Source organism: Heloderma suspectum, chromosome W (assembly GCF_057233095.1).
Source record: "Heloderma suspectum isolate Gila_16-S chromosome W, 16-S_ref, whole genome shotgun sequence".
NCBI lineage: Eukaryota > Metazoa > Chordata > Lepidosauria > Squamata > Helodermatidae > Heloderma > Heloderma suspectum.
The window spans coordinates 59,473,381-59,486,844 of NC_139475.1; the positions used below are offsets into that span (position 1 = coordinate 59,473,381).

At 44.1% G+C, this 13,464-nt stretch overlaps 1 protein-coding gene across 1 annotated transcript in view; it reads left to right on the top strand.

Moving 5' to 3' along the window:
• LOC146334064 (receptor-type tyrosine-protein phosphatase S-like) overlaps positions 1-13,464 on the top strand; it is a 256,868-nt gene that overhangs the window by 187,783 nt on the left and 55,621 nt on the right. Inside the window, 1 exon segment of the mRNA XM_084824914.1 lies at positions 896-993. Coding sequence (XP_084681040.1) covers positions 896-993 — 98 coding nt within the window.

Below are 13,464 nucleotides of genomic sequence, written 5' to 3' on the forward strand. Positions count from 1 at the left end.
CAAACATACAATTGGGCTGTAACTGATCTATGTTGCAGAGTTTTGTGGGTAATAACCTGCTTCTTTGGATGTATAGCCGTACGATTGTGCCACAATAAATCAGCTTAACTTTGTAATGTGGGCATTTTCCCCCAGCGAAGCTCACTTCCTGTGTGCACATTCCTGCTATAAGCTCAAGCAGGGGGTGGAAACTTACTTTATTTATATTTTTAATACTATTTCATTCCCCTTTTGCTATTTCTGCCTTCCCTTAATCTCACCTTGGAGCTCCAGTCATCAATCTTGTGTACCGATTCCAATGTAGCTCCTTAATAATATTGTAATATTGAAATTCAATTTGCTGAGTTGATTTTAAACTCCCCACCCCCACCCCCACCCCATTTCTGCACAAACCACTCAAGCTGTAAATTTGACTGAAAGAGCAGAAATGTTCTTTGGAGCTAAAGGCCAAGTGGCTGCCAGAATTCGAAAGGGCAAGATGATTTGGAGCAGTGGTTAATTTTGAGAAGGAAGAACGAGTTCTGGGGCTCACAGCTGTGCGGTGGTTAACTCTCCCCCCCACCTCGTAACTTCACCATTTGAAATTGCTACCAAGTGTCTACTGTCAGAATCTTCTCTCTCTTTTTTTTCTTTGTTAGTTTGTCTTTTACATTTTCCTTTCTCCTCATCCCCCAAGATAGAACACACTTTTTTCGATTAATGTTAAGAATGGGACCATCATGGGGCAGAACTCCTCCATTTTCCCTTTGAGTTCCAAGGACAAAATTTCAAGCCCTCAAGTTTCTCTTTCCACTATCTCCCACCCTTTCTAATATGTGTTGTTTACTACAGACATATGGCTTTAACTGAAGGAGAACTTTTCCTTCCCTGCGTTTCCCCTTTCTTCACCCCCTAGGCATGCTCAACCACCCGCCGATCCCCATTTCAGAACTGGCGGAACACGCGGACCACCTCAAAGCCAACAACAATCTCAAACTCTCTCAGGAATATGAGGTACAAGGAGCCAAAAGCTACAACAGGTTGGGGGAGGTCATGGGGGGTACAGACCCAGGGGGCAGGGTTGGTGGAGCTACATGGTGTCACTATATTATAGTGAAAATCTCCCTTTCTGATAAGCCTCCTCAGCAGTGGCATTACTAGGCACGCAAAAGGTTCAGGGTCCAGGCCCATAAGACACAGATCTGCATAAAATGTGCCTATGTTGATTTCTATCTGTATATGAATATGTCGAAATAATTACTAGGATTTATTTAAATTTCACAGGAGGCAAAGCCAGCCAATTAATTTCTCACCCAAGTCATCTCAAATAAAATAAATACTTCTCAATTTTATGTGCACCCTGCTTCAGATCATTCCAAAGCAATGGGGAAAGTGTTTTTCCCCCCTAAGCTTAATTGCCAAGCAGGGAAATATTGGGTGTGCGTGTTGCAGCATGTGGGGAGGGGAGAGTTAACCCTTCCTTCCCCAGCTCCAATCCCCCTTGAAAATCACCCCCAGCATGGCAATTAAACTGAGAAAAAGAAAACTTCCATTGGCATGAATGGATACGCAAGGCCCTGGGGAATTGATCTGGGGCCCTGAGAAAAAAAATTGGGGCCTGGGCCTCACAACAGCCCTGCCCCTCAGAGCCAGTTCTGTATCTCTCAAGCTTTACCTTGGCTTAGGAAGGGCTGACTCCTAACAGAGGTCAAAACGTTCTCTATACCTTGCTCCCCAGCTCAATAAAACTATCTTCTAGCCAGTGGTACAGCTAGGGCCAACCAGGGCTGACACTGGTCACCACAGAATCCTTTCATATTCTTTTTAAAAAACATTTTATTGCCAGAGGGCTGCCAACCAGGCATGTACATGATTACAGACTCTCATTTTATTCTTTCGACTTAAAAAAATTACCCTTTTCTACAACAAAACCGTGCTTATTCCCAAGTAAATGTGTTCAGCATCAGGGCAGCAGAAGCAAGCTCCCATTTTATTCCTGCGCAGTCATGCTGATGCTAGGATTAAGGTGAGTTTAAGATGTGAAACTACATGCTCAGATCATCTCTCTCTCTCTCTCTTTTGCTGTAACATATCAGGAATGTAGAAGCAGTGGTAAAGCACTGAATGGTGGTGCTCTCTATGTATGTGGGAAGCAGTGGTATAGTGATAAATTTCGATAGTCCCCATGGCCACGCTACCAAAGAGAGTCAAAAAATTTAGGCAGCTGTGTCAATCCATATCAGCAAACCGCTCCTAGGAGTTTTTATCTCCACCAGGTGCAGGTGTTTTGTAAAGTGAACGGGTCTGAATTGCCCATTCGAGACCAAGCCACCCCAAAATACTTTGCATCATAACAGAAAGCCATATATTGTTGCCAGGAAAATCCATTTCTTCCCGGCTACTGTGAGGATTACAGCTAAGTTCAGAAGGAACGGACAAGTCTGAGTGGGGTGGCAGGTGATGTCAGCATCCTTGCCAATCAAACAGTGCCAGTGCTGTGTCCCTGTGAGTCCTGGCTCCGCTACATCACTGGTGGAAAGAGAAGAGTAATATTAGTCATGGGCTTCACAATTGAAGTAATAAACATGCCCATCTAAACTGGGAGGGTTGCATAAAACCACTAAGTCCAGGCTCTAATTACCTCACTGCCTCACTGCTTCTAGCTTCATACCCAACCCCAAGAAACAAAGCTGTTCTTAGTCCTTATGAATCCTCACACTGCAGACTTCCCATTTTCTCCTCACTGTCCTCCCTGCTGCCCAAGTAGTTTTGACTCTCACACACTTTTAAAGTAAACTCTTTTTGACTGTAAGGGTGATGTGTGTGTGTTTTTTAATCCTTCTATTATATAAAAATAAGGACAGTGTCAAAGATGGTGAAGGGCCTGGAACTTGAAAAAGCTGGGTATGCTTAGCTGGAGGAGCGACCATTAGAGGAGATATGACAGCTGTCTTCAATTATTGGAAGGGCTGTCACACAGATGGGGAAGCAAATTGGTTTTCTGTTGGTCTGGAGGCTGGGACCTGAACTGAGGGGTTCAAATGACAATAAAGGTGATTTTGACTATACTTGAGGAAGTATTTCCCAGTGGTATGAGCTGTCTGACAGTGGAACAGACCGCCTTGAAAAGTGGTGGAATCTTCTTTGTCAGAGGTTTTTAAGCAGAGGCTGATGGGCCACCTATCAGGGAACCTGATTTCCAGCATCAGCAGAGGGTTGGACTACTTAATTGATTGAGATTGCTTGATGTCAGGTTTCCCTTTTTGCCCCTGCTGTAAACTTCAGAACCCAAATCAAAACACAGACAAGAGGCTTCTATCCACAGCTCTTTAATCCTTTTACTTCAATGGGTCATACAGATGCAAATTGTCAGTAACTCACAGTCTACAAAGGAAATGCCTTCAGGGAGTTCAGGGGGAAGCTACGAAGATTGAAAGTTGCCCACCATTTGAGAAAAGGTGGACACGCTTTCCTAACTTAAGGGGGGGCATCTCCCTCTCTCTCGTGAGGCCTCCAAGCGCAGCTGTTCCCGCCGGGCCAATCGGGCAGACCGTCTAAGCTCCGCCCCGGCCATCTCTCTCTTGGCTCTGCGTCTGCACCTGGCGTCTGAGAATTCAGGATCTCCAAGCCCCGCCTCTCCCTGTTCGCTGTCTCTCACATGGGGGGGGGGGGGCTGAAAAGGGGCCTCTCCATCCAGCTGGGCCTTCGAAACCTGAGGAGTCTGTCTCTTCCTGTCTGGAAGAGTCTGGGAAACTTCCTCCCCCATGTTTTGCGGGTCCTCTTTGGAATCTGAGCTACTCTGCCACTGCCTATGCTCAGAGGCACTCCTGACATCTGATCCCCTGCTGACCTGCTCAGTTGCTGAGCTCATTGGGAAATACCTTCCTGGTGGTACCCACGCTTTTGGAAGTTCAGTCCGTTGTGGCTCGGAATAGGGTCTTTAGTACTATAGCTCCCACTCTCTGGAACTCCCTACCACTAGAAATTAGGCAGGTGCCAACCCTTTCTGGGGTTTCAGCACTTACTATAAAAAAATACCTTTTCCATCAAGCCTTTCCAAGAAGGTAACCCTGTCCTCTGTACGTCACTTAAAAATTTCTTCTTTATGAAGAGATTCATAAATATCACTTTAAAATTTCATTAATGTAAGTGATTCATAAATATCGTTAAATAAATAACCTTCGAGGTCCCTTCCATCACAATGATTGTATGCTTCAATCTCTCTTATGCCCTTTATAAAGTGGTCTCTGCAGCTTGGACATGCTTTATAAAGGGTGTCCCTGGCATCCCCCTCTTGTCCATTTCTGAAATGCCATGAACATCTTTGGGTGGATCAATGTTGGGAGGAAGCCCAGTAGAGTCTCAACCCCTTATTATTTTTCACTTATTTATAGGCCATTCTTGGTGACATTGTCCTTCAAGGCTCCTCACGTAAGAATAAAAATATAAAATGCAATTGAACAAAAGCCCTGTACAACCGGGCAGAAGCATAAGAGCCAATATAAAAGCTTTGTTGTTGTTGTTCAGTCGTTCAGTCGTGTCCGACTCTTCGTGACCCCGTGGACCATAGCACGCCAGGACTTCCTGTCCTCCGCTCTCTCCCGGAGCATGCTCAAGTTCATATTCATTGCATCAGTGATGCTATCTAGCCATCTCATCCTCTGCCGTCCCCTTCTCCTTTTGCCTTCAGTCTTTCCCAGCATCAGGGTCTTTTCCAGGGAGTTTTCTCTTTGCATTAGGTAGCCAAAATATTTCAGTTTCAGCTTCAGTCTCTGTCCTTCCAGTGAGCAGTCAGGGTTGATTTCCTTTAGGATGGACTGATTTGACCTCCTTGCAGTCCAGGGGACTCGTAAGAGTCTTCTCCAGCACCACAGTTCAAAAGCATCAATTCTTCGGCGCTCAGCCTTCCTTACAGTCCAGCTCTCACAGCCATACATTGCTACTGGGAAAACCATAGCTTTGATTATGCGGACTTTTGTCGGCAAGGTGATGTCTCTGCTTCTTACTACGCTGTCTAGGTTTGCCATAGCTTTCCTCCCAAGGAGCAAGCGTCTTTTAATTTCATGGCTACAGTCACCTTCTGCGGTGATCTTGGAGCCCAAGAAAGTAAAATCTGTCACTGCTTCCATTTCTTCCCCTTCTATATGCCAGGAAGTGATGGGGCCAGATGCCATGATCATAGTTTTTTTTAATGTCGAGTTTCAAACCAGCTTTTGCACTCTCCACTTTCACCCTCAACAAGAAGCTCTTTAGATCTTCTTCACTTTCTGCCATTAGGGTGGTATCGTCTGCATATCGGAGGTTGTTGATAATTCTCCCAGCAATCTTAATTCCGACCTGTGATTCATCCAACCCGGCGTTTCTCATGATGTACTCTGCATATAAGTTAAATAAGCAGGGCGACAATATGCAGCCTTGTCGTACTCCTTTCCCAATTTTGAACCAATCGGTTGTTCCATGTGTGGTTCTTACTGTTGCTTCTTGACCCTCGTACAGGTTTCTCAGGAGACAGGTAAGGTGGTCTGGTACTCCCATCTCTTTAAGAGTTTGCCAGAGTTTGTTGTGATCCACACAATCAAAGGCTTTAGCGTAGTCAATGAAGCAGAAATAGATGTTTTTCTGGAATTCTCTTGCTTTCTCCATGATCCAGCGAATGTTGGCGATTTGATCTCTAGTTCCTCTGCCTCTTCGAAACCCAGCTTGTACTTCCGGTAGTTCTCGGTTCACGTACTGCTGAAGCCTAGCTTGTAGGATTTGGAGCATCACCTTGCTGGCATGTGAAATGAGCGCAATTGTGCGGTAGTTTGAACACTCTTTGGCGTTGCCCTTCTTTGGAACTGGAATGTAAACTGACCTTTTCCACTCGTGTGGCCACTGTTGAGTGTTCCAAATTTGTTGGCATATTGAGTGCAGCACTTTAACAGCATCATCTTTTAGGATTTTAAATAGCTCAGCTGGAAGACTGTCATCTCCGCTAGCTTTGTTGTTAGTAATGCTTCCTGAGGCCCACTTGACTTCACTCTCTAGGATGTCTGGCTCCAGTTCAGTGACCACACTATCATGGCTATCAGGGACATTAAGATCTTTCCTGGATAGTTCTTCTGTGTATTCTTTCCACCTCTTCTTAATCTCATCTGCTTCTGTTAGGTCCCTGCCTTCTTTGTCCTTTATCATGCCCTTCTTTGCACAAAACATTCCCTTGATATCGCCGATTTTCTTGAAGAGATCTCTAGTCTTTCCCATTCTGTTGTTTTCCTCCATTTCTTTGCATTGTTCATTTAAGAAGGCCTTCTTGTCTCTCCTTGCTATTCTCTGGAACTCTGCATTCATTTGGGTATACCTTCCCCTTTCTCCCTTGCTTTTCGCTTCCCTTCTTTCCTCAACTACTTGTAAAGCCTCATCAGACAGCCACTTTGCTTTCTTGCATTTCTTTTTCTTTGGGATGGATTGAGTTGCTGCCTCCGGAACAATGTTACAGACCTCCGTCCATAGTTTCTCAGGCACTCTGTCTATCAGGTCTAATCCCTTAAATCTGTTCCTCACCTCCACTGTATATTCATAAGGGATATGATTTAGGTAATACCTGAATGGTTTAGTGGTTTTCCCTACGTTCTTCAATGTAAGCCGAAATTTTGCAAGAAGCAGCTCATGATCTGAGCCACAGTCAGCTCCAGGTCTTGTTTTGACTGACTGTATAGAGCTTCTCCATCTTTGGCTGCAAAGGACATAATCAATCTGATTTCGATATTGACCATCTGGTGATGTCCATGTGTAGAGTCGCCTCTTGTGCTGTTGGAAAAGCGTGTTTGCTATGATCAGCGTGTTCTCTTGGCAAAACTCTATTAGCCTTTGTCCTGCTTCATTTTGTACACCAAGGCCATGCTTGCCTGTTATCCCGGTGATTTCTTGACTTCCTACTTTAGCATTCCAATCCACTATGATGAAAAGGACATCTTTTTTTGGTGTTAGTTCTAGAAGGTGTTGTAGGTCTTCATAGAACCGATCAACCTCAGCTTCTTCGGCCTCAGTGGTTGGGGCATAGGCTTGAATTACTGTGATGTTGAATAATTTGCCTTGGATTCGTACTGAGATCATTCTGTCATTTTTGAGATTGTACCCCAGTACTGCTTTTCCCACCCTTTTATTGACTATGAGTGCTACTCCATTTCTTCTCAGGGATTCTTGCCCACAGTAGTAGATATAATGGTCACCTGAATTAAATTCGGCCATGCTTGTCCATTTTAGTTCGCTGATTCCCAAGATGTCGATGTTCAATCTTGTCATCTCATGTTTGACCACCTCCAGCTTACCGTGATTCATTGATCTTGCCTTCCAGGTTCCTAAACAATATTGTTCTTTACAGCATCGGATTTTCTTTTCACCACCAGACACATCCACAGGCTTTGGCCCAGCTGCTTCACTCTTTCTGGCACTACTTGGAAATACCCTCTGCTCTTTCCCAGTAGTATATTGGGCATCTTATGACCTGAGGGGCTCATCTTCCGGCGTCATCTCTTTTAGCCTTGGGATACGTTCCATGGGGTTTTCTTGGCAAGAATACTGGAGTGAGTTGCCATTTCCTTCTCCAGTGGGCCACATGTTGTCAGAACTCTCCACCATGTCCTGTCCGTCTTGGGTGGCCCTGCATGGCATAGCTTATGGCTTCACTGAGTTACACAAGCCCCTTTGCCACAACAAGGCAGTGATCCATGAAGGGGTAACACAGTACACATAATATATAAAAGAAATGACGCCTTCATTTAAAAAATGCAGAGATTAAAAGACTGAATTCAAGAGAAAACCACCCCAAATCAATGAGTTTTTAAAACCCATTTAAATACTTGCAAAGCTGAAGCCATATACACCTCAGTGGGGAGGGAGTTCCATAACCCAGGAGCCACCACTAAAAAGACCCTGTTATGAACAATGTGGGCCTGCTGCTGAAACGGGAAGCCGTTCCTTCTGTAATGTCTAGTACAACTTACCTTGTGTCATGATGTGGTTGCCTCTGTCAGGGTGGGACAATGCACAGCACAACATTAAAAATTATTAGCTAAAATAACTCAATAGCCTATATTGTCATCTGTTGAAATAAAAGGCTTCCTCTTCCCTAGAGCCAACTTAACAAGTTTAGCATTGCGGTGTGTCACAAAATAATCTGTCCCAGCTAAGAGAAATAAGGTTTTGTTTAAAGAGGAGTTACCTCTGCTGTAAGGGTATCAAATTACCAAGTTCTCAGATCTTGATATGATGGGCATTCCAAAAGAAAGTGAACCAGGTCCTCTACCTTCTGGCATCCAACTGGACAGTGTGCCCTAAATTGGCTACTATCGCATCCCTGTATGTCCATTAACTGCAGGGTGTTTCGTCTGCATTTAGTTAAGAGCCATCTGAAAGCATATAGATAGATAAGACAGATACGGGGGCAATTTCCCAAGAAGGGCTCTAAAATGTTTATACAGCATGTTCAAACAACATTTGGCCACTAGTGCAGTGGTAGTCTGGAAGTCAGCATCAATCAGACTTCTGGAGACTTCCGAATGGGCATGGGCATAGCCCCTTGCAATCAAATAGTCCATGGGAAAACCCAGTTTAGAAATGGTTTCATGCATTTTGGTGGCCCATGGTTCTGTCCCCATGTCTTCAAATGCCAGTAAAACAGGAGGAGAGGCCTGTTGAAAAATTACCTTAACCCAGAAATAAATAGCAGCCTTCTGGGTTAAGGTTCCCATTAAACAACAGGCTGTTTCCCCTCAGAAATTGCCATGGGAGTGGATCTAGGCACACCTGGGGCTCTCGTCAGAAGTTTGTGCTGCTCCAGTTCCAGAGGCATGATATCTGAGTGATCCCACACAGGGGCTTCATACAGGAGCTGGGACAGTAATTTGGTTTATATAGCTCAAGCAAGGTCATCGCTAACTTCCCACCTGATCCAGCCGAGAAACACAAAATAGCATTAGCAGTTACATTAGCCACCAGTGCAGTAGCTTTCAAATGAGCGGACCAGGATATTTATATGAGTCAAGCTGCTCCAACAACTGGTTATCCAATTTCCATCAGTAGTTTTCCCATTTCTTCCCAAACACTAGAATTTTAGTTTTGGGATAGCTAGCTTGTAAAAGTTCCCTAGTGCAATATGAATGTAAAGCTCTCCAAAGTCCCTAACTGGGTACACAACAAAAGAATAGCATCATCAGCATATAATAGAAATACCTCTACCTCTTCATCAGAGAGGAAAAAGCTCTATACCAGAAAGAAAAGGAAACTATATGAGATACAAATTAAATAAAAGTGGTGCCAGCAGGCACCCCTGTTGCATTCCCTTATTCACAGTAAGGGCTTCTAATAAACTGCCCCCTGTAGTAACTCTGACATTCTCCACATGGGGCTTTTATCCTGTGACTGAGATTGATTACTCACAGAAGTTTGCAGGTCCTTTACATGACGTCGTCAACCTCCAGTGGCTCTCCCATGGTTTCCGACCATTTCCGTGGCTTAATTTGAAACGGAAATAATGAGCTAATAAAAAGAAGCGGTTTAAATCAGTTTGAATTTGTCTGTGTAAAGAGGAAGTGGTGCTATAACAACAGTGCCTTCTAGTGGCTGTAGAGCTATAGAACTCACAGATAAAGGGTGAAATGGGGGGAAGTACATGTAAACGGCTGATCTTAATCCCACAAAGAATCCAGAAGCAGAAGCCCCAATAAAATTGCTGGATAAAAAGCCTCTGTGTGGAGAACCCCATATACTAGAATACAGCCCCTGAATTCTCCTTAGCAGCCTACAATCCATAGTTAAAAGAGCCATTTTGTGCCAAAGATGAGTCCAAGGTATGGAATCAAAAGCAGCCCGAAAATCTACAAAGGCAGTATGAAGAGAGTTATGTGGTGGGAGATGATTCAGGAGGAAGCAGTGGTCAACTGTTGATCTATTGTAGTAGAAACCCACCAATTACCACAATGGATTAAAAAATCAGGAGGAATTCCATTAATCTCAGGGGCCTTTGCCCTCTTTGACTTCCTTAACAAAAGAAACTGGGGCCCAATGTTTGTTGTTGTTGTTTATTCGGTCAGTCGCTTCTGACTCTTCGTGACTTCATGGACCAGCCCACGCCAGAGCTTCCTGTCGTGGGCTGGTCCATGAAGTCATGAAGAGTTGGAAGTGACTGACCGAATAAACAACAACAACAAACAATGGGTCCCAGTTTCTTTTGTTAAGGAAGTCAAAGAGGGCAAAGGCCCCTGAGATTAATGGAATTCCTCCTGATTTTTTAATCCATTGTGGTAATTGGTGGGTTTCCAATGCGGGAGGACTAAATTGTCCACTGGCAATGATGAAGGTCTAACTGCCTCATCATAAACAAGGGAGCAGAAATGACTCTCCCATTCAGACACTGGGATAACAGTATCAATATGAAGAACTCCAATATGCCTTGAAGATGAAATAAGATGCCAAAGTTTAGCCCTATCATTATATGAGAGGGATAATGCCAGCTCAGACCATTGTGTCAACACACGCACCCTCCTTTCCTTTAGCTGATTAACCTTCAAGCCTTTGAGTGACCCCTGGTTGGCTAGGATTTGACCACAAGAAGAACCCTTGTTGACTAGCATCTGACCTACAAGAAGCCCTCTCTTTAACAGTCTTCATTTTCCCTTAGTGATATCAGCATGTACTTTAATATAATTGGCTGAGCACCTGCTTGTATGCAATTTATTAACTGCAGCTAAAATAGTAATTGCAGTGGCAAGAATGTGTTCCTCCCTCATTAAAAGAATGAATAGTGAGGTCTTGGAACAGAGCCAAAGTGTCCAACTTGGCAGAATATATCCTTCTAAGAGATGGCACATAGCAATTAGAACCTCTGGGGCCCGCTTCATTAATTCTATGAAAATGAGATATAATGGAAGGTATTGCCAGGTATAGGAGTTTCTTTCTGTTATGAGTTGAATGTATATGTTCAAATTCGTCAGTCAGTTTTTGTAGTGTAATTGCATTGTGTATGTAGGTCTGTACTGAATTTGGACATATTCTTACAGATTTATACATAAGCAATTCTTAACAGATTTTTTTAAGAGAACTCTGATTGCTTACATATTGTTGTGACAACATCTTGTCCAGTCCAGTATATGATCCCTGATTGGCTGGGGTTCTTTGTTCAATTTTCTACCTTGAGGAGGAATTTAGAGGTGAAAGCTGAACTGGAGAACACTCTGCTGAGCACTGATTAGGATAAGTTGTCCTTGATGTGACAGAGGAAAAGGGAGAAGCCAACATGTGGCTATTTTCCATCAACATCCCTTGTTTCTCATAACGTTTAGTTCTGACCTGACAGGAAAATTGGGTCCTTGCTTCTCACTGCAAGGAACTTTATAGTCATTAGATTACCAACCTACCTGGGTTTTCAGATCTTCTACTCCATGTGGATTCCACATGGAATGCACTCTCTAAAGAGGGGCATCAGGTGCCTACTTTACAATATTGGGGGTGGGGGGCAAGTTAAGACATTTACTTATTTTGGTAAGGGTCTGGTTTCGAAGAGGCAGAAGAACTAGAGATCAAATCGCCAACGTTTGCTGGATCATGGAGAAAGCAAGAGAATTCCAGAAAAACGTCTATTTCTGCTTCATTGACTACGCTAAAGCCTTTGATTGTGTGGATCACAACAAACTCTGGCAAACTCTTAAAGAGATGGGAGTACCAGACCACCTTACCTGTCTCCTGAGAAACCTGTACGAGGGTCAAGAAGCAACAGTAAGAACCAGACATGGAACAACCGTTTGGTTGGAAATTGGGAAAGGAGTACGACAAGGCTGCATATTGTCGCCCTGCTTATTTAACTTATATGCAGAGTACATCATGAGAAACGCCGGGTTGGATGAATCAGAGGTCGGAATTAAGATTGCTGGGAGAATTATCAACAACCTCCGATATGCAGACGATACCACCCTAATGGCAGAAAGCGAAGAGGATCTCAACAGCCTCTTGTTGAGGGTGAAAGTGGAGAGTGCAAAAGCTGGTTTGAAACTCAACATTAAAAAACGAAGATCATGGCATCTGGCCCCATCACTTCCTGGCATATAGAAGGGGAAGAAATGGAAGCAGTGACAGATTTTATTTTCTTGGGCTCCAAGATCACCGCAGACGGTGACTGCAGCCATGAAATTAAAAGACACTTGCTCCTTGGGAGGAAAGCTATGGCCAACCTAGACAGCATAGTAAGAAGCAGAGACATCACCTTGCCGACAAAGGTCCGTCTAATCGAAGCTATGGTTTTCCCAGTAGCAACGTATGGCTGTGAGAGCTGGACTGTAAGGAAGGCTGAGCGCCGAAGAATTGATGCTTTTGAACTGTGGTGCTGGAGAAGACTCTTACGCGTCCCCTGGACTGTAAGGAGGTCAAATCAGTCCACCCTAAAGGAAATCAACCCTGAGTGCTCATTGGAAGGACAGATACTGAAGCTGAAGCTCCAATATTTTGGCCACCTAATGCGAAGAGAAAACTCCCTGGAAAAGACCCTGATGCTGGGAAAGACTGAAGGCAAAAGAAGAAGGGGATGGCAGAGGATGAGATGGCTAGATAGCATCACCGATGCAATGAACATGGACTTGAGCACGCTCCGGGAGAGAGCAGAGGACAGGGAGGCCTGGCGTGCTATGGTCCATGGGGTCACGAAGAGTCGGACACGACTGAACAACTGAACAACAACAACAACTTGCCCAGGCATTTTAATTTGCATAGTATCTCAGCCTGTTTTGCCATTTTTAACTGTGCTCTTCTATCATGATTGCTAATGTTGTTGTGTGTTTGATATCATGATGCAGATAATTTGAAGAGGCTTGTATTTATTTAAACCATTTCTAAGCTCCGAAATTTTATCTCTTCAGGCCTAATCTCTATAGGATTTCCTCTTCTGCTTGGACAAATTGTGTGATAATGCAGAAAGAGATGCTAGTCTAGAAATGTATACAACCATAGATAGGCTAAAATAACTAGTTGCCACTTATCTTCAAGCCCCCCCCTTCTTCTGTGACGTCACAGAATGTTCAGATGGATTACAACCACCATGGGCGGGGACAGATCACTCACAGAATGTTGACAATCGCAGCAGCTTCTGTGCAGGGAGGGAAAAGTCAGTTTAGCTGGGGGAAGAACGTAACATATGGCATCCAGATAGGGAGGGATTGAGGAGGCAGGGCAGCTGAGAGCTTGGAGGAACAGGGAGAAAATCTCACACAGGGCTTAATGATAGAAAGGGCAAGAGGGGATGACAAAACCTCCCACATAATTGTGGAGATGGAGGAAGGCACAGGTGGTTGAATTCCAACTGTTCAAAAAAAACCCTAACCAGCAAAGTCTTTTGGCAGCAGGCTCTGAGCGGTTTTTATAGTGTATGAATTACTAATCGCCAGGAAGATGATGGGAAGCGATTCTCAGCTCTTCTGGGATCTTTCTAACCCATCTCGGCATTTGTTGGGCAAGGCA